Source organism: Opisthorchis viverrini (assembly GCF_000715545.1).
Source record: "Opisthorchis viverrini unplaced genomic scaffold opera_v5_28, whole genome shotgun sequence".
Classification (NCBI taxonomy): domain Eukaryota; kingdom Metazoa; phylum Platyhelminthes; class Trematoda; order Opisthorchiida; family Opisthorchiidae; genus Opisthorchis; species Opisthorchis viverrini.
In genome coordinates this window covers 1,394,260-1,416,111 of record NW_008751684.1, presented here as the reverse complement: position 1 = coordinate 1,416,111, position 21,852 = coordinate 1,394,260, and the positions used below count along the sequence as shown (strand labels likewise).

At 44.6% G+C, this 21,852-nt stretch overlaps 1 protein-coding gene across 1 annotated transcript; it reads right to left on the bottom strand.

Moving 5' to 3' along the window:
- Positions 1 to 6,889: 6,889 nt before the first annotated feature.
- Positions 6,890 to 20,830, bottom strand: T265_02340 (hypothetical protein; the record flags this gene model as incomplete). The annotated part of the gene is made up of 10 exons (XM_009166554.1): positions 6,890 to 7,094; positions 7,774 to 8,005; positions 15,208 to 15,287; positions 15,368 to 15,490; positions 15,905 to 16,253; positions 17,214 to 17,320; positions 17,356 to 17,415; positions 17,450 to 17,533; positions 17,580 to 17,711; positions 20,750 to 20,830. 9 exons carry the CDS (start codon positions 17,709 to 17,711, stop codon positions 6,939 to 6,941), a joined length of 1,323 nt encoding a protein of 440 aa, XP_009164818.1.
- Between the last annotated feature and the right edge of the window lie 1,022 nt (positions 20,831 to 21,852).

Here is a 21,852-nt window from a genome sequence, read left to right as displayed (position 1 = left end):
GCACCAGAAGCTGCGTTGGCTGGAACATGTGTTGCTTTGGCCGAACCATCGTTTGCCGAAGAGAGTACTGTTTTCCATGCCCAATTCAGAGTGGCGTAAACAGAGAGGTGGCTAACCCTTGACTTGACACAGGAGAGGAGATCACGAAACGCTTGGGTGCTGTCGGTGCTACTCGCCTTCCAGCATGCGGACTGCGTGATCTTCGCTGTGCCTGATACACTACTAGTGTCATGCTGTCGTTGATGTTGATGATGATCCCTCAGCCAAGTCTATAATTCATTTAACTGTCGCCCCGAATCTAGGCGTATGCTCAGTAAAGTGGATCAAAATATTTTTTTGGATCCAGAGCTCGAGATATCTAGGTAGTAAGGCTTTAACTTACTGATCGGAAGGTCCGTGGATCGGCCTTGGCATCTCGACTGGTCCTATCTGGCTCGGGTAATTTGACAATATCTCAACCCCCGCGCTTCCTTCGGGTGGCATGGTAGCTAGGCACCGAGAGAATGATACAGCTGAACCACTATTATACTTTACCAAATTTAAAGTTCGTATTCTACGTCGATATGAGAATCTGGTCTCTCTTGCTCGGGCCTTGTTTCTCATTTCAATCGGTGTGTGGTGTCCCGGAAACAACACGTGGGTTCGGTCATACGTCTCGGACTTTTCAGGACGAATGTAGACCTTTCATATCTGGTGATCCTGACGTAATGGTTGGTATGTGCAGCATGGGGGTTGTGCTTATCCCCGGGGCTGAATGCTATTTCGTGGACTGGATCCCATTAAGTTGTAGTCTTCCTGCCTTTCGGTTGACTGCCTCAATTAAGGCTGATGTATCTCGATGCGGTAGACGGTTGTAGTATACGCTCCAACAGCCGACAAGTCAATATGGCAACGTGGTCTTATCACCATTGGTGCAATTCGTCTCCACCTTATCGATCTGTAGGCTTCCTGAAAACCAATGTAACTGAAATTATGGAACCTTTCCTTTTACACCAAAGTTGTTGAATGGGCTGTCTACCGTTGACTACCGTGTTTCTCTGTTCCAGGCCTCAAAAGATTCGTCACTTGATGGGGAAGAAATAGATAATTACCTTACAGAATATCTGAACAAGAAGACATGATAGTTTCTGGAGGCACATAAAGGATAGACTGTGGACGCATTATCCTGATACTGTTTTATTCACATTGCTCCCCGGCCCTCTCTGCCAGGCTCCGCCACATTGGATAAACTTCCCTGCTCCCCATCCACTCTTTATAGTTGTCGTGCGCATCGACCCGGTTTCTTTCCGGTTTGTACGTAGAACATCTTCCCGTCTTTCCTATTTTTTGTCACAGTTATATAGTTTCAAGCATACCGCGAAGTACTAAAAGAACTATCACTCGCCCCTATCTTCACTTTGCTGTGTATATGTTCGGCTTGCTCATCTTTCCAACAGCTTGTTGCCAAGGCGACAGTTCGTTTTCAATTCACCACGCCTCGGCGGCCCAATTCCTTCCTTTGTGTGTTCACTGCCCCCCCCCCAGTTATCCGTCTATTGCTTTTGTTGCCATTCGTTCGTTTCTTTTTTTCTAGTCCGTCTGGCAGCATTGTCTTTTCTGCCGCATTTTCATACAGTCTATCTGCACAAAACCGTTGTCTACATTTCGCGCCTTCTGTCCTGCTTGTTCGGTCCTCAGAACTACCAGGTAATGCCATCGATAGCACGGTTCACGTCGTGAATTTTCCATATCGACTAAGTTTTAATGGTACTTCACTCGGGCAGAAGTGTTGTGAGCTATACTGTTGGCAACCGAAACGTCGCTTTTAAATATTGCCCTTCTGTTTTTTTTGGGGTGAAACTCTACCCAGAATATCCACCTCACAAGAAAGTGGCGCGGCAGGTACTCATCAAACTAATGCGAACGTGTGGTTCAGATACCTGTAGCGGGTCGTTGTTGAGATTCACTTCACATAAACCAGTAAGTGACAAGGTTGATCGCATCGATTGTACTTGTGGTGTGAATGCATATGTCTAGTACCAAAGGTTCCAAGGGAAGAATCACATCAGCAGGTATATCGTCGATTTGTGAAGTGGGTCTTTTTCGCCTTCCATTCACGTGAACTAGATGGGTTAGAGTTTCCATGTTGTTGAGCGTGCACGGTACCGAGGGTACTTGGCAACTGGTTTACCCTTAAGTTGTGGGTATATAAATCGCCCAGGATTCATCTGGATATACTTTTACTCATAGAGTCAGATGTACAAACCACAGCTGCACACAGTGACGGGAATACATAAATATTGCGTGGTAGGCACGGAAAGTCCACAACTAACGCATGCTCAATCAAAGGACAAGCCACAATGGATTGAGATGCCTATCAAACGGTCGGTGCAAGCACTCACTGGTTGAGTGAAGCCGTCAGTTCAGAGGATGGGCTTATGCCGCTCGATCAGTTTTGCTAAAAACGGGTGATGGGTTTCTAATTCTCAAAAACCTTTCGCATTGTGTTGTACTCTGACCGATTTTCATATCCGACATATGTGCATACGTGGTGGCTACGACGGCACTGTATACCGCAGGACGTATGGCAGCAATCTCTAGTGCGTTTTCACTCAGAACACACATAACAGCGGCTTTTAAAGGGAGGCTCGCGAAAAACATTCTTGTCTACTGAAGTTGATGCATACCAATGTTCTCGTTTGAACCGATTCTGATGATCCTATTGTCATCACCAAGGTAGGCGAATCAGTCTTGTCACAGCACACATGACAACAGTGAACCCATTGCAAACCAGTTTTTCATCATTTCGGACTGTAGTAATGTAAATCGCCTTTGAGAAACCAATGAGTAAGCAGACAACTTGTTTGGAGCATGTCTATGGTTCGTGGCGGTTATCGACATCATATTTACTTCAGCTAATTTCAGTTGCTAAGCTATAAACTAATTACCAAGGGTACATGGGTTCTAATCAATGTAGTTTCTTCCACTGAAAAAAGGAACAACATAGAACGAATAGTCTGACGATGGCCTAACCGGTTACTTGAGGGTTCATCCTTTTGGTTGATTGAGGAAGTGGAAATTCGCTTGGCCATGCAATGAAAGTGATAACAAGATCGCAGCTGTTCAGCTATGGGTTCTCATCCATTGAGGGGCGGTAGTGATCAACCGATTTGATGTCACAGTTTCATGCTTTGTTGCAAAACCATGGCCTGTGGGACACGACTGTGTGTTTTCTCGTGTTACTTCCTTCCTCATCGTCGCTGCTCGCATTTTCCCACCAGACCTGTATACCTTCTGCACACAGAAGCCACCCGCGTCAAATATGAACCAGTAGAATCGCAGCCAAACTGCATACTTTGCCCTGATACCGATGCATAGGCGAGGACGGTTAACAAATCCTGTCCTGCCCCTTCCAATTAGAGAGAAGTCCTCCAGGGCTTAAACAATTCTCATCTTGCGATAATAAGGCCCGGCTTCAGTCATATTCGGTCACGGAGGGCATGCCAAATCATGTGATAGAGTAATCTGGGCTGTTCGAAACGGCCCATTTATCCAGAGAATTTGACTCCGAGGGAGCAATATCGCCCGTATACTCAACGTAGGAATGGACGTCCGGGGAAATATTTCGAACCTCGAGAGGTTAGCCAGATAGAATTTCCTGGAAACGTATCAGCAACAGAGTTGAAGAGATATTTAGGAAGGAAATCATTGTTTTACGTCAGTTTGACGTGGTAACCTCAGGATTTTTTTCCGTGCATCCCCGCGCGCCTACGGGAGCTGGTGTGTAGCACCGAAATAGGGACCTTCGATCGTGACAAATCGTCAACTTTTGTGCTGACTGACAGAGCTAGAAGTAGTCTGCATATCAAGAAACGACTCGTCTTTTTTCTTGGCAAAGCACTACCCACAATGTTGCTGAGAACTCCTCGACAGCCCATCGCCGATGCGCCCTTCTTTGGGCTCATCGAATGGGCGTAGTCCTTGAATTTCCATCGACCTAATGTTCTACTCGAACAAGGTGTTCGAAATTGGCGACACGCTCACTGGTGCTAATGAAAACTACGTGTACCTGATGAGTCCCAGTGGGCCATATATACCATACAATTGGTGTTATTTCCAGAGTATAATTAGGTAAATCAAATATCTTGCCAGCTGAAACTCGAGGCAGCCTTTGTGTGACCGAGTCTACCGTGGAGACCAACTTCCCAGGTGCATTTCGCGGCAGCTGTTGTTTGAAACAGTGACACTGCACAATGATTCTCAAATTGAACGTTGGACCAAAGCATTCTCGATCCGGGTCAACTCAGCCCAGTCCTCAGTAATTCGTCTCTCCCGGTACTAAGTCAGGTGTTGGGTTCTCTTAGGAGGAGTACTTCCAAACGAACAAACCCACTTTGCTATTTGTCTTGTATACTGAAACCTCGTTTCTACATTCCAGCCTCTCACTGACATCCTATTGGACTGTTAGCTCTTTTTATATTCTGGTTCGGTTGAGTCCCATATCACGGAACGATCCGATTGTCTGCGGTATAACTTCCTAAAAGTTGTTTGTCTTATCCAGTCCTGTGAAATAACGAGTCTGACTGATAAATTCACAAAGAGGATACAACAAATTCCCGATACGAGACAGTCCCACGTAGGTTTGACGATCCCTAATATCAAAATGAATAATTTGGTTCGAAAGTCTACGGTATCATTCACAAAATAGTGAGCAAAACTATACAACAGAACTCAACCGCCCACTTCCATGGCATCCTGAAGTGCGCGAGTCCCACTGACCGGCACAGTGCAGTGTCAAGGTTCGCACACCAGACAACGATGAGCGGATTGTTGGCTTGGTAATGTGGTCGTCCCTTCCAAGATCGGTCTTGTGGTTCTGATTGACCGGGCGATCACACGGAAAGCACGACAGAGCAAATCAGGGCAGACCCAACAAGCGGGGCACGAACATGAAAGGGTAAGTAGGCCAGGTGTGCACACTGCCACACATGAATGTGCTTCTATACCTTGTGTCGGATACAGCGGCCAGTGCGGCAGGGTGAACGGCGGGTTCCGATAAGCAAAGCAAGTGGGGATTAGCTTACATGAGTGGAGTTAGCAAACGAACGGGAGAAATCATTATGTTAAGTTAGATACAAGTCAGTTTATGCGAGAAAGTTCCAGAGAGCAACCGGGCAAGGACGAATCTCGCATGTTCATGTGCCAATTTCGAAGAGGTTCATCTCGCCGGTATTGTTTTCGTTCCAAACAGTTCGTGCTCAGGATGCCAGACACACCTGAATTTCAACAATTGTATGGTGTCGAGAATGCAAACTACGAGGGTTGTGGCTCGTTGCGTTAAGGGCATCAGAACAATTGACCCCTCCTTATTCCCCGAAATGAACGCCAAATTAAACTGACTTCCAATGCGAAATCATTCCCACATCGCTGAACGCTAGCCGCTGAGAGTATGGCTTATGAACCATACCAGCCAAAAACTTCGCGGTACTGCAGGCTCCGCACAAGTTCCAGGCGAACTGACATCGTGTAAGGTATCTATTATAGCTGAGCAGTATTTTGTCGATCAGTCAAATGGTTCTGAATAAGAACGACCCTTTAGCACACAGAACACTCAACTGATTTATTGGCTGCCGACCAACTGCCACCTGATCAACAACCGACGAATCCACCTGAACTAACGATAGATAAACATCCCACCAGCCACAAATGGCGCAATCGTTCCGTTGTCTAAAGCCACCGCACTAAAATACGAATTAAACTCTTTAATTGCCTCGCATTTTTGGATATGATTACACCTCACTTGGTTTACTCAACCGAACAACACCAATGAGTCGATAAGCGATTCTCATTGATATGTACATTTTGAGGGCGAACGATGAATACCTCGAACGAACCCGGCTGACTATACAAGGGATTGCCGTTAGTATTTGTTTCCGAGCCAGATAAAGTGGATTACAGATACACGGAAAGTCCTGGTGATGCTAATTGGTCTAGCCTGTGAGCGCATACAGCAGGGTTTATACGTAGCACCACTGAAGTCGCTGCGCATGGCAGATGTGTTCAAAGTCTCATCGGGTTATGGTTGTTTTTAGACCGCATCGTCTATTGTTGCGAGGCAGTGAACACGGATGCCATACTGTCGACCGTAGAGCGCGATTATATGATTATCAAAGTCAATCGTTTGGTGATTGAGGTATGTCGACTTCACGGCCGAATCCCTCTACTCCGTCCTTCCTTAGCACCGCTGTTTCCATAACCTTGCAAGTTGCCCAGAAGAGCAACTCTTACCACAGAGGGCATTAAGACTACTTCGTAATATGACTGCTCGTAGTACGAGGACTTGATGCCCTTGTTTAATAGAGGTTTTACTCTGCAGGCGAAGTCAACCCATGCTGAAGAGACAAGATGCCGTTTTCTTTCTGAACAGTTTACTTGATTCTCTTTGTCTGGCTGCTATCTTTGGTCTTCCCGGCGTCGTTAAACCCCGTGAAACTAAGTGCTGCTGGCGGGTTCATTTGCGCGATCACCACTGCTACCATCACAGAATGGACTTTTAGTCATCAAAGCGTCAAACACTTGTGGTTACAGCTTACAACCATGAGAATATTGTGGACTAAGATTGTCCAGTAATCAAAGATTTACTTTTGGAGTTGGATAACCTCGTTCAGCTGTAGCACCTTTTCGATACACTATTGCCACGCCACCCGAAAGTTGCACGAGGGCTGGGATACTGCCAGGTTGCTCAAGCCTAGACAGGGGCAGTCGAGAGGCAGAGGTGGGGTTCGAACCACGGCGCTCTAACCGTTTGGGCCATCTCGCCCATTTGAACAACTTGGTGGTCCCACTAACTGTCGATCCCCGTTTTAGAAACTCTAGTACGGTTGTTTTGGAAATAAAAGACGTAGAAATAAACGTCTGCAAAATGTAGTCAGATAAAGACAATTGAACAAACTAAACAGTCATTTTCCAGGGGAATCCGTCGGGTTCCCAGAAGTTGATGATTGGGATGTCCCGCTTGTACTAGATTCCATATTTTTGATTGTTCGATACAAAGGATTAGCCCCGGGGACTTTATTGAATTCAACACAAAACCGCTGTACTTCGATCAGGATATTCTACGAAAAAAACAAGGAGGAAAAAACGTTTAATGACAAGTTGTTAGAATAACGAAATCCAGATACCTGTTAAATCACAAGATGGATGAAGCATTAAATAACTTTCATGTGTTCAAATAGGTTTTAAAATAGACGCATAGAAATTTAGTTTTCAACCTACACTATACCCAACGTCAGATTGGACGGATCTGCTCTTTAACTAAATCGGAGAACAAATTAGCCTGAATTCATGTACGGCCGGCTGGTAGATGAAAGATCAGTGAAATAACAACGCACAACAATTGAAGTCCAATTTTAAGCTGAACTAACGAAAATCCGACCAAGCTGAGAAGGGTCTCCTTCAGGCTGGAACTGGTAAGCTGGTATATGCCTCCATCTGGACAAAAGCTGTTCTCACAGAGAACAAATCTGACTCAAACTAGACAACTTTCCACAGGAAGTATAAACGTTAAAAGCACTATGCTTTATGGGAATTCGGTGGCTATAGTTTGTTGCTAACACATGCTCATGCGGTTTTGTCGAGACCAATGTGACATGTCAACGAAAATCGGGGAATACTTCGGAATGCAACTAATCTGTAAATGAAGCATCGAAATTAGAGCCTTAGTTGACCGGGGTCGGTGCTCACGTGGCTCATTCAAAAACAGCGATATGATAAATGTCAGGGTAACCCACTCACCTCATTGTGTATATCTAGGATTTTATTACGAATGAAAGACTGAATGAGGACACAAACAATGCGCACATTTCGTTGTTGGGTGGATTTGTCCTGCAGCGACTGGCAATAGGTCATGCATCGAGATATGTAGCTCTGGATAAATTCTTTCGGTAATGACACGCGTGTGGCCAATCGATTGACCACCTCCAAAGAATCTACAGTGACCTCCATGGACACGAGAGCGTCATAAAATCTGCAATTCAGACAAGAAAGGAAAGTTAGAGCAGCAAGGAAAAATGTATTTTCATTGCTTGTGGACTGCATTTGGTACTGTTCTCCATACAACAATGTGAGATGAAGGTGTCGCATAAAATCGCACGAGATCGATATCCAGCCAGAGAATTGGGGTTATACTAATCTAACTGTTGTGAATGCTAAGGAAAACATGCTCAACTAGTATAAACACATTATCCGATATAGACAAATCTTCCGGGCAAAGATCAGTCACGGGGAACGGCTCGCTATGGTCCTATTTGGGGAAATGGTCACTTGGAAAGAACATTTCAGCTGATTGTACGAATGAGCCACATTTCTCGACAAAACCCAGTGCAGATCTGAAGCAAGTGGAGTGGCTTTATGAGTCCTTCTGACAAGGCCATTGTTATCAGGTAGCATATGTGTAGGATACGACGAAGGGGCAGAAGCGTTTATAGACCTTGGGTAGGTCGTACATCGGCAGTGTGACGGAACGTCTTGAGGTTTATTAATGATGCCCTGCTTGCATCAGTCTTTCGATGGGTGCGCAACAGCCTGTTCGGTCAACCGAATATCATCAGGGTGTGTGCTACCTAGAGTGAATTTTGATCTGCCGGACAACAATGGATATATATTTCCAAAAAAATCCACATGGCAGATGAGGACCGTAATTGAGCCTTTTTCAGGTAGAAGAGTCAGGAGTAGGTCATTCCCTTACAGACCTTTCAGCTTTGTGGATGTTCTTTGCTGAGTAGGTAGGATTGTTTGATAGGTAGCCAAATCCAACAACTAAGCTTTGAACTACGCAACGGTGTCCGGTAATGTAGTCACTACTGTTCTAACTAAATCAATCTCATTTGTATGCACAAAAGCTCTTGAATCCAGGCAAATGGCGATTTCTAGAAATCAACCAATAAGTTTTCGTTGAGAAATTTCCCTATTTGCATCCACAACACTCGTTTGGACAGTTCCTGTCATATCCCGGCGCAGCTATGCTGGTTATGGTCCATATCAAAGAGGAACCAGAGTTTCGCTCCAACTACAGCTGATCAGCAGAGAACATCCTTGGTATATGGGAAGCAGTTGTGGTACCATAAATTCATCAAAGTATCAGAATTATCATGCCAGAACGGTAAAACATGTACACACCTGAACACTTTGGCTGTTTTGCCCAATGCCTCTAATGACGATCAAGTAGGTCGATCGACTAACCTACCTGTTAAGGCTTCCCAGTCAACTGACATCAGGGATGTTTGGAACTTGATGGGCACTTTTTTAATCCGTTGTAGGTTGTTGCGGGATTTGTAGGAATTGAGTTTCAATTGTTTATGGTATCCGATCTACATATATTATGCTTGATACTGAAATAAGTCCTAACACATCACAGCGTACGCTTTGTGCTTGTTCTAATAAAATGGGGACACAACGTCACTCAACCTACGGCTAGTTATCGATTTGTATTTTGTGGAACAGAATTTCAATTCACATGATCAAGTGACTGCAGAATAGCTAAGGAAAGGGTACAGTAATACCACAGTTGGTGGACTTATTGAAAGGTGTTGTAAAGTTCGAGGAAAAGTTTTGACGAGTAATGAGATCACCAATGTTTTTCGCCATGGCTTCACCACCGATGGATATGTGGAAAATCCTACCAGGAACCGATTTCGAGAATTTCCAGAATATTGTTTCGACCAACTATCGTAAAACTATCAAAGTGAAAAATGGGCGAGAAGAGATTAGAGGACCATTACATGGGGTAGCTTCGTCACAAGATTCCGATGGTATCTTTTGGCTATTTGGCTCAAAACCTCTGTGAGTCACTTCGTTGAACTGTTAATTTTGACCGGCGCTTAACCATTCCTACTGCAGTGGCTATGAACTCTGGTTTTATGTTATTACTCTGCGCCAGTATACTCCATGCGAACTTAATTGGGTGTCAACCAAGAATGTAAGTTGGTCAATATATGCTCATGAGACGGAACAAACCAGCTCTGGATGATGTGTGAAGCATCTTTAGTTAGAGAATATCATAAACCAGTGATTCAGGTAAATTTCGACTGAATCTCCCGTCAACCAATTTGCAAATGAATGCTCATCACGACATGTTAGAATGGGTATTCGAATAAGAAATAAGCTTCGTAGAAAACTGAATACAAGATAAGTCCCGGCAGTGGCCCGCTCAAACTGAGACTGCGTTGCCCTAGCTATTCTGTTTATTTATCCGCTGTAGAGAATGGCAAGTATGACCATGTCTAAATACATGCAGTTGTAAATTAAGCTGGTGCTAACGGGATACTCAAATGAATCAGGGCTGGCTCTCTTCCAATGTCTGCTTATACTCATCAGAGACCTAGTAATTGGTTTGTGGTGTTCAGTTGCTCGTTTCGCGCGCACTAATCGACTGAAATTGGTTTCCTGGGTACAGGTATAATGTCTGTAATAGTGTTATGTGTGTCCAATCACTAACCATGACATAGCTCCGACTCCGACACCAGACGGAGGAATAATCAGCTCCACAAACTGGGGGGGACTTAGTGCTAGCTTAACACAATCATTCCGAGGTGCCTACACCTCCAGACATTCATTCACGCAATCTGGACAGAAACTGACAACAAGAACGCCACTGACATCGGTTGGCAGCCATATCTTGTAGTGCGTTGCCCTAGCTAGATATCCTGTTTATCCGCTGTAGAGAATGGCAAGTATGACCATGTCTAAATACATGCAGTTGTAAATTAAGCTGGTGCTAACGGGATACTCAAATGAATCAGGGCTGGCTCTCTTCCAATGTCTGCTTATACTCATCAGAGACCTAGTAATTGGTTTGTGGTGTTCAGTTGCTCGTTTCGCGCGCACTAATCGACTGAAATTGGTTTCCTGGGTACAGGTATAATGTCTGTAATAGTGTTATGTGTGTCCAATCACTAACCATGACATAGCTCCGACTCCGACACCAGACGGAGGAATAATCAGCTCCACAAACTGGGCCACCTTAATACCACCTTAATACGACTAACTGCGGCCGGTGCTGATCGCAACAAATCTTAGCATCAGCAAACAATAACAATCGTTTAGCTCTAGCACCCTTTCAGTGCCCAGCTGCCATGCCACACGAAGGAAGCACGAGGGCTGGGATACTGTCAGGTTGTCCAAGCCTAGACAGAAGAAGTCGAGCGGCAGAGGTCGGGTTCGAACCACGGACCTTCCAGTCAGTGAATTCGCGCTCTAACCACTTGAGTCAACTCGCCTCCTAGCATCGAGTGAGAAGTATCCAGTCGTACGTATAATTTTACAGAGAATTTCAGGGTTTTTTTTCAATCAGGCTAGATAAGAGATAATTGACTCGAATCAGCTGTGAAAGCCTCGTTTAGCAGTAGCTTACATCCGCGCCAGAATTGTGCAGGCTTTCGAGTTACTTTCGCAGTGTCAGAAGAACTATATAAGCTCAACTCGCAACCTTACGCAATTCGCTATACCTTCCCGCTGTCAAAATTTGCCAGTTTTCTATAGTGCCATCATGCTAACCAGTTACACCGTCCGTGGAATACAAACACGACGGATGATGACAATCGTGTTCACGTGTTGATCTGTTGCGACTGTGTTAGTGTCTCTGAAGTGTACACGTTGTTCAAAACCACCTTGGGAGCTGAGGAAATGTTGATCTGGCTGACGAAACCGCCGTAAATTATTGCTTGAGTACAACATCTATTCGACTAAAATACCAAAACATCAGAGGATAGCCAAGAGAAACTCCGGTCAAATGCTAAGTTGAAAATTAAGCTGATGTTAACGGGGGCCTCAATGGAGCTCATCGGATGGGGGCAGTCCCCGAGTTTCCGTCAACCTTGTGTTCTACTTGATCCCGAATTGGATACAATTAGCGGAATACAGTCATCTGCGTATTGATTTGGTTCTGAGAGATTTAAGTGAATTCTTGCTGAATCTCTAGATGGCACAGGTTCACCACCACACGAGCTGGCCAGATTTCTGGTGGGTATCCTAAAACAACTTGCCGGCAAGTCATCTACACACATCCTAAATTCGTATGACTGTTAAAAAATAGCTGGGCTTAAGTTAGAGCTAGAAGAAGTTCTTGTTATCTTTGACGCCAACTCCATGTATACCAAAAGTCGAGGCTCTGGAAGTAGCGAGAAGGATGTACTGGGGGATACAACGCTGCAAGAGAAAACGCAACTCTCCGTAGACGATACAGTTGAAGGCATAAAAGTATCTCCAAACCTGTCATTTTGTTTTTGACTCAATCATATACTCTCAGGAACATGGTCCAGCGAGTGGATCCCCGAAATCCTTGATCTGGGCCAACATGTACATGGAAGACTTTGGAAAGAAAGCTTTAGGCGGACTCAAGTGTCCGCCGATGGTTTTCTGGCGTTATGTAGCATTACGTTCAGTATGGAGCTAGAGCCCACATCGGGTACACCACCCTTCCTTGACTGCATGACATACAAAAGTAGTGGGGAATTGAAAACTACCGTTGACCGGAAACCAACAGATAATGGTGCGGTCTTAAACCACTCCTCAGCACACCCAAAAGCAGTATATGCTAGTACAGTTTCAACGACGTTTAGGAGAACAAGAGCACTGTGCGCAGAGGGGGTCCACCGAAGAGCAGCATAAAATGAAGTAAAAAATCGACTTCAAGATAGCGTATACTTATTGGATTTAATTAAGCGGCAACTAGGACGGGTATTGGTCCCAACAAGAAGTGGATCGGAACAGTAGTCGCTCCATGTAAAACAGGAACATCTGAGGCCATTAGATGGGTACTGAATATGGCTAACATTAGAGTAGCATTCCAGAAGGGAAATACTTCACATTCAGTGTTCGTACAGTTGAAGGATCGTCTTCCGGTTGATAGGACTAGGAACTGTGTGTACAAAATAAATTGTAACGGCTGTATGAGGGCTTATAGAGGTCAGGGAACTGCATACCAAAATCGGTGAGCGTAAGCGATGCACTTACAGACCACCGAGAAAGGTAGATGAATATCAGGCGATAGTCAGAGATTCGGCAATGGCAGGGCATGCACTAGACACTGGGCACAGGACGGATTTCGAAAATGTGGATATTCTGAAACGGGGATTAAGATTCATACCACAGCGACTGGTGGCCGAGGCGGTGGAAACCACTCAGCATCCCAGCGTGAATAGAATAAAGAGCCTAGAACTGACAAGTGTGTAGACAGTGGTTTTAGATCGACCGAGATGGCCGGATGCGATGTGCAATCATCAGCAAAATACTCTGGGTCTAAAAGTACAAAATCCAAGCGGACTAAGATCCAATTAGCCACACACACCCAACCCCAAACTAGTTGTCCCGGCACCCCTCGACGAACACAAGCGAACGAAATTTGTGAACGACCTCTAAGAGGAATATTCCATTAAGGAGTCCTAGACTGAAAAAGTAAGGCCACAGAATCCGGTTTCAACATGAAGACAATTCCCCCTAATTAACCCATTGAAAATGTCACTCCACGAACCAACAAACAGGAATTTCAGACAGACACCCAGCACTGATCAAGTCGACTAATCATAAGAAATCTCACGGATTGGTTCCCTGACTGCCCTAAGACCGATCAACCGGGTTACTTACTCACTGGTGTCAAAAGCGAAACGTTGCCCAGCAATAAATCCACCGACTGTTTACCATACCCCTCTAAAACGGGGATCGTTGGACAGTTTTGTGAAAATGGATTACTAGTTTGTCGAACTTCGATCGGAAAGTCAGATTCCCACTGATTTCAACTACAACTGCCATCTGGTCTGTGAAGTTTAAAACTCTGTATCCGATGGTGCATAAACTTTGTACGCCTAAAACGATACTATCAAGTTGAGTGCTGAAGCGTCTTACGGGCAGAAGTGACAGGAATTAGTTTTAGTAGTGCCACTTTTCGGCACACTGTTGCGCCTGAGACTAGGAGAGAAAGATGACACTTCACACACATACACTAAAAGTATTGCGAATTGGCAGATTCGTCCCTTGCTACAAGCCTTTGGAGATGATAGTAAAGACTTAGTCTGTGGCAAAAAATGACTGCACAATGCTCCTAATGTTAAATAGGTATCTTCACTGCCACGCAACCATTTTGTGCTAACTGGGGACAGACCAGTGGGATTCCACCAGTTCTGAAACATCGGAATGGCTGCTGTGAAGTCTGGCTCATATTTCCCCGAAAAGCTTAACTTCTTTTGAAGAATGATTGAACTGAGTCAGTTACTTAAGGAGGATGCCAGAATGGCAAATAACTCTGTTAGCAAGAGATTAGTCTACCGAACTCTGTTACGTCAACTAGTGGTTATCATCCAGCTGTGGGATAGATAGGGCGATATGTGCCATTCTTTCATTCGCGTCAACCTATCGCTTGTCGAATTAGAACAGCAGAATGATGCAGTTTGGCTATTAAACATGCATTTATTGTGCCTTTTCCGAAAATCCTTCACGCATCCAAGAATACGTGAATAAACCTCTACCGCAAGAATTAAATAGATGACTGCTGTTATTTTCCATGGTTTGGAATTTATGCGGTTCTGGGGCATAACGGTGACAGTCTCATTTGCACGTGCACCGTGACAGCATACTCACATTGCGTGAGTTCAGGCCTCCTTGTTCGTTACGCGTCGAACCTAGTGCCAACCTGCCATCGGTCCACCACACACACTCCAGCTGTGGTGATGATACCCTCCACTTCATAAGCCCGCTCACAATACCGTTTGCCATCGTGCTCTTCAACCTCGTCCATTTGATATTGTCCAACCTTCTAAGCCGTCTTTTGTTGACCATATTTCTTTTACATTCTATATTTACGTGCGTTATAGAACACTGTCTCGCGTATTCTCTCCGGTAACACTCCGTGTCTGCGGTACGGTCCAATTCCACTCTTCGTTATGGGCAGCGAGTGTCTTTATAGATGCAGTCTATAATGAAAACCTACCTCATTCTCTCTGCGTTAACTCTCGAGGGGAATTAATTATAGGAAATTGAAGACAAGTGGTTGGGAACCAGTGATCCGAAAGGATTGCTCTGAACAATCTCACGTCACGCAATCGTAAACTGACCAGAAAGGCTCAACCCCATCTTCCTACTGAGCATGAAAGAGGAACAGAAAAACTGGAGTGACAGGAACAAAAGAAACGTGAAAACATGTGTAGTATGGTCGAAATTATTGTGATAAAAACGTACTCTTCTGCCTTGGGTGAATCGACCAAAACAGCCAAAATTTCAATGGCGATCACTGGATTACGATTGACCAAATTGGGGAGCTGTGAGAAAAAGCACACACAGGCGTATACAACAAACGATATGAATTGTCAAGATGAATTCTGTAAGAAAATCGACTCACGTTCTCTACGTTAATACCCAAACTGTGCACAAGGTTAGGGTTTTCGGAAATCATCTGGACAATAGTCTGCTGGTCTGACTGTTGTAGTGTAGAGTTCATAGCCTTGTTGAGAAGAGTTCGTAGCTGAGCCAACAAAAATAACAAATGAAAATTATTACCAACTGAAGCAAATCAGGTGGGATGATCAATGAAAACTAGCACTGCGGAAATCGGGATAGCTAATATTTGGAAGCAGTAGGCTATCATTCGTATGGATCGGAACATGTATCAGATAGGATTCCCACCTGAGCAGATAACACGTGACAAATCCGAAACAAAGTTACTCGTGGATTGCTGCAACGGATTTCAACACGAATATTGGTCAAATTACACACACAATTGGTCGACAGTAAATGAAACAGAATACGTGAACTGCACGCGAAGAAAATACCACCAGGTTGCCCGAGCCCAGATAGGTATAATTGCAAAGCAACATTTCAAGGTTCACATGCCTAGAAATAGTCCTCACAAGAAATGTAAAGTGAAAAAAAACAATACCTCGGTGATTGGGGCGGCTTGTTCATCGTCAACATCCCAATGAAAGTCATGGACAATTGTGGGGGGATTGAGCCAAATTAATTCTTCATGCCAACCCGAGAAAACATTAGTTTGTCGTTTCTCAACCGTCCGATTGTCAGCTGACGAACAAGAGTCCTCAGCTTCATCGTCTTTGGTCAAAATCCGAGGTATCCCGTTCCCTTGGGGGCAAGGAAGAAGTGGGGGTGCCACCCGAATAAATTCCGGTCTGAGTCCATCCTGGCATGAAAAAGGCTCGGTGCGGGATAGTAAGGAATCCAAGCAATGGCGGCGTAATTGGATTGGGGTAGATTCTTCCGAGTAGAAAGATCTAAAAAAAATGAGGCGTGGTAACTTCACTATCGGTCAACACTTGCGTTGACTCCGTTACTCCTCTGCCGTACACAGGGCAAGCTGACAACAAGTAATCCGATGTGTCCGGACATTTGACTAGTCGAAAATCCGGACACAAACTAGCAACAAGAATACCAATGAGGCTGGACCGCGGTCACATTTCGTAATGCCTCTACATGGGAGTAAAAGCAGTTAGAATGAAGGTGACCCGAATCAACAGCACATGGGCTCTCCATCATCACTTGTAGGCTAGTAGGTAATGGCTTTCCGCCACAATATGTTACGTTAAACTCAAAAGATTATCTGTAGATGCACAACACAAACGCCGAAAAAAACGGACACGTTACACCATTCGACAGCTGAAGTTTCGACAACAGCCAGACTTAAGAAACCGTGGACAATGCACTAACAGATTTCAACAAAAAGATCGAGTGGAGTTAAATTCGCGCTCCACACCCTCAGTTTGTTTCCGCATTGTAGTATTGACAGCTGACAACATGAAAGAAGCCAGGACCACAGTCACCACAGTTCTAGATGGCTGTTTTCGTTTCAGGAGACCACTAAGCCGTCTACAGTTGCGTAACAATCCAATGAATCAGAGAAAATTTGGGGACGATGACTGCAACAAGTAATCGATAATACTTCAGAAAGTTCAGAGTGATTAACAATCAGTCGAAAAACGCAGCACGGCGTTCTGTGCTGCCCACCTCGATGTCTTTCGTGCCAAGTCAAACACAGCTGTGATCGGGAAAGTATGTTCAGCGCAGTCAAAAGACGATAATATGTTATAGAGATGTCGGAAATAAAAAATATCACAGCACGGATATTTATTCAACTCACACTAATGAACAGCGTCATCAGAAATGAGACCCGAATCACAAAAAATAAGAAAAAAAGATATAGAGACCGACCAGTGCTTTAGCGGATGAAAGCTTACGATGGGACGTCTTTATCGGGAACAACACAAGGGATTCCACAGCTGGCCACCTTGGGTAACTTCTCAATTAACGCTTGCAGTTCGGTTTGCAGTGCACTCCAATCAGGCTGGAAGAATGCTGATAGATATAAAACAAGCCTACCTTACGGCTAGTATTATTCACTCGGAGGTTCAAAATTTCCATTGGTGTATATTTCAAAAACTGAAAAGTACTCAGATAAGGGATGAAAACTTACTTCGTTTATCTGGTCAGGTTGGGAAAGTATGGTATGAAGCACCAAGACAGCAGACCAAGGAAGTTTGGACATAGTATCATCTTGCTATTGTGACAGGAAAGTTTTGATCAACAGAATTTGGAACACGTACCAAGTAAGAGACGAGAAATCCCAAAAATGGATTCAAGTAGCGTGGGTCTGATTTATACATGTCCCAAATGATATAAAGAGCGGTGAAACGGGATTGTGCATCGTAGAGGAAGTCATGGTGCAATAAAAACATCTAATCCACGTAATTCGTTGAGACAACTGGTTGGATGAATGCTCACCAAAACACGGCATATCTTGAAGTGATCCGTCTTGCCAAAGTGGTTTTGGACTAGCGTAGAGATGTTCTCGAGATTTTGTTGTCCAACTCGTTCGGGCAGAAGCAAACTACAGTGGAAATTGTTGAGTGAGCAACTGAAAATTTATGCCCCGAAACAACTATGCTTAGATAGTAAAAACCGTTTGTAAAGATACCCAAGTAGCAAAGGCGATATACTCCGGTTTTCACAAAACGGACTTACGTAATATAACTGATGCCCATACAAACTAACTAACAGACACCTTGACTGATTCTATCCAACAAAGCGACAACAGAGGAAAGACAAAATAGAAACATGGGAAAGCTTGTCGGCTGAAGATTCAAAGTTAGAAACCAACCAATACATGCAGATTGTTAGTGCTTCAACTTGAGTACCAAGGCACTATGTGATCCCCTGTGTCTCCTACAAGATACCTCCCTTACAGTGCCCTCTGTGATAGGAATGCAGAGACGTTGTGTGCTAAGGGAACAAGGTAATTGAGTGCGACATATGATTACATAAGCTAAGGTAGTATCAGCCGAGAACTGCTATCTCGAACTAAAGGTCAGGCCCTACTGTTGCAATGACCCTGCGGGTCAAATTAACTGGGATTTCCTTCTTAAAGGTTCAACCGTGCCAGGAAGACCAAAAGGGGTGGCCGGAGAAAGAGCGCGAAAACCCAGTACAACGAATAATTGCAGTACGAGGCCGCAGTCCTGTCCACGGCGGTGGTAATATGGAGCCAGGAAGGCGACCAGCATTTGTGCAGTTAGGAAAGCAGGGATGTTGGTTTCCCCTGAAAAGGGCAGGTTAGATGAAGGAAAACCCTAGAAACTATACTCTAATCTATCAACAGATGACCGTGATCGCCGGTACTTTATTCAATAAAGCCAACAAAATTTGAAAAACCGGCAGCCTGGTGCTACTCAAAAAACGCCTACTGCAAGCAGGAGTTGTGTCTGTTTCGCTACGTCCTCGAATAGGTAAGCTTCCAGGGACAATGGGGTCAGACTAAGGATTCAAACACATGGCAACAGGATAACACCCTACCTCTTTCCACTACCCTATTGGTAAGCTTTCCGAGTCAAGAGCCCAAGAAGGGATATTCCAATTGAACCTTCCTGTTCAGTCAGGTAACCGGAAAGTAAAACCTTCCCGTGCAGCGTATGGACAGTGGCTAATCGCTTGCATTCATCAGTTTCGATTCTAATTTCTACCATTGCCTATACTGCCCTGTGTTTATAGCCCTATGAATTCCGTTTCCTTTTCTAACCCTCTACTTACGTAATAGAAGCTACAAAACAATATGTCCAAGGTTTGGGATCTATAATATTCGTTAAATAAGTCGACGGGTTTCGGTTGCTCATGCTCTCACTTCTTGAAAAACACGTGCACTATGTCTTCGAAACATAAACACGACCTCATTATAATAAGGTACCCCAACCAAGTCCGGGGCGGATAGGCCTCCTTGCGTTTTATTTTCCGAGCGGCCGGTGGTCTTGAGGTGATACCCCTGATCTCGATGTTGTGAGTCGTGCATTGAGTTGAAGACGCACTGTTTGACTGGACTCAAGTGAAGGCCGACCATGTGCAGCCGGACTGACTGAATCTGTCAGAATCCACGACAAACGATCCTAATTCCGAGACCTATTCGTCATCTCTGCATGCACCCCAAAAAATTTCAGCCATGAAACTTAAAAGCACCTTTTAAGAGAAACTTTCCGGACTTACGTAGATGGCGAAGTGCACGGATCAACTAATCCAGCTTACAAAGTGAGAAAAAACGACAAGTACGAAGGTCGATTTGGTGTAGATGCTCAAGAATGGACAACACCAATTACTTCGTACAATCGTGAAGATTCACTTATTTTTATGAGACAGGATTATTCCACAAGGTGGCCAACGCATGACCTCGAGACAAGGCTTAAAAAACAACTGTGCCTTAGCTGCACTAGTTCATGTCGGCAGTGAAATTAGGGAATTAAGAATTAATCATATCAATGACCGGAGGTGGTCAGCAACACTGTGATGCCAACAGCCTGTGTATCCGAGAATTGATCTGCACCTATCATTCTCCTCCATCTATACTATCTATTGGAATATAGTACGGCAACTTACACGGAACACGATGCTCAGGCCGATTGATTGAAACCAACATGGCAGTAATCTAGTAGATAAGGTCCAGTCGTAGCACCATTTCGGTGCCTAGCTGCCATGCCACCAGAAGGAAGCAAGAGATCTTAGATATTGCCAGGTTGCCCAAGCCTTGACGGGAGCAGTCGTGCGGCAAGGTTAGGATCGAAGTACAGACCTTCTATTCAGTGAATTCATGCCTTAACCACTAAGCCATCTCGAGCTCACTCAAGTAGAGGTGCTAAATTATAACAGCTACGTGTAGTAATTCCTTCGAAGAGACACTACTCTCATGGAGTGCGTAGCGCCATTTTCTGTCAACCATGACTTAGCGCGCGATGCCCCCCTTACCCAAGGAAAGTCCACCTGCTCTCAAAAGTCAAATATCCTCTTTCCATGCAGTGACAACTCTTCCATAAATAGTCGGTGTAGGTGTCTGGTCTTTCCGTTATGAGTACTCATTAGATGATGACTGAGGAAAGTGAGACAAACCGATATTTACACTGAAAATAGAGCCTTGTAAGGCACCCAGTAGAGCGGTGATCGGAGATAATGAAACATGTGGAAAATTATCAGTGCACGTGGGAAAAACATACCGAAACAATGAATCAATACTATGAACAAGTCTTGTTTGGCAAATTGCGTCCTTTGTTTTGCCAGACTGTGCAGTAAACTGTTGAGAGGCGTTTTTCTGGGTTGCCTTTACACACGCATTCCATAAACTTAGTAATAAAAAATTTCGGTCAATAGGAAAGGTAACCTTCGAAATGGTAAAACTCATGAAAAATGGCTGCTTTGATAAACAGAACACAGACGAAGGAGTAAGATGGTCGAAACTCACTTTGAGAGGACCTGCAGATCCTTGTGACTCACTGACATTGGATTGACGATTCGCTGCTTGACAGGGGTTCGACAGAGTAATCTAAAGGGAAATAGAAAAAAATGCCAAGTCGGAGGACGACTATGCGTGTAACGCTCATACAGTTGACCGGATGTAGGGACACCGGCAGTGACAGTACCGAATTGTGGATCCATTTGGTTAAAAGTGAGGGAACGTATGACGGACAGAAGCTAGAGTATGTTAATCTCTGGGGTCAAAACCACGTGTTTGTACGCTGAATAAGCAAGACAATAGGCTTCCGGTTAGGTAGGTGAGGTCAATCAACAAAACAACCAGTGCTTGGAAATAAGAGGTCACTGAGTTTTAAGAACCTTGCAATGTACTGATACTCCATGGACGAAGCTGGAGAGGGAAAAGTCGGTGAGCAGTGAAAGACCCGAAACAGCTTTTTCATGCAGTGTGCTGCCTGGTGGCACCAACATTTAGTCGAACTTGGGTGGTTGAATTCGCTGAAAATAAAGTAGTCCCGATATATGGCACCGATGCGACGTATTTGTGTTCCTCCAGATTCTGAAAGATCTGGTACTGTCGGCGACACTGGTCAGTTCCACTGAACAGGCAACATCTGCCATATTTTCTCCCTCACTGCATGTCTTAACGGCTTTCTACACCCAGGGGAGAGTGTCACAACGGTGATTTTGAAAGCGACTGGTGAGAATCGTCAGATGCCACATGCAGAAATCCGGGAAACATGGTGCAGGAAGTTCAACAAGCTGCCAAACTGACCGACGAGCGTCGAGTGGACTGTAGTGGATAGACCGTTCAAAAGAGGGATGAAAATGACCACAGATCTTTCTTTGACTAACCACGAGATAAGTCAGAAAAAATGCAAGCGCGAAATGGCGATGCAGCCGGAGTTGGCATGCTTGCGGCAAAACTGCTTAAGTATGTATAAATATACATGTATATGTAGATACTGACTACAGATCCCGGTTCCAGAAGCCTAGTGACAAGGGTTCACCCAACCCAAACACAACAGCCCGATTATGAACAACCAACGGCGAAATTCAAAAGCGCGTTTTTGACGCTGAATAAAGGCTGTC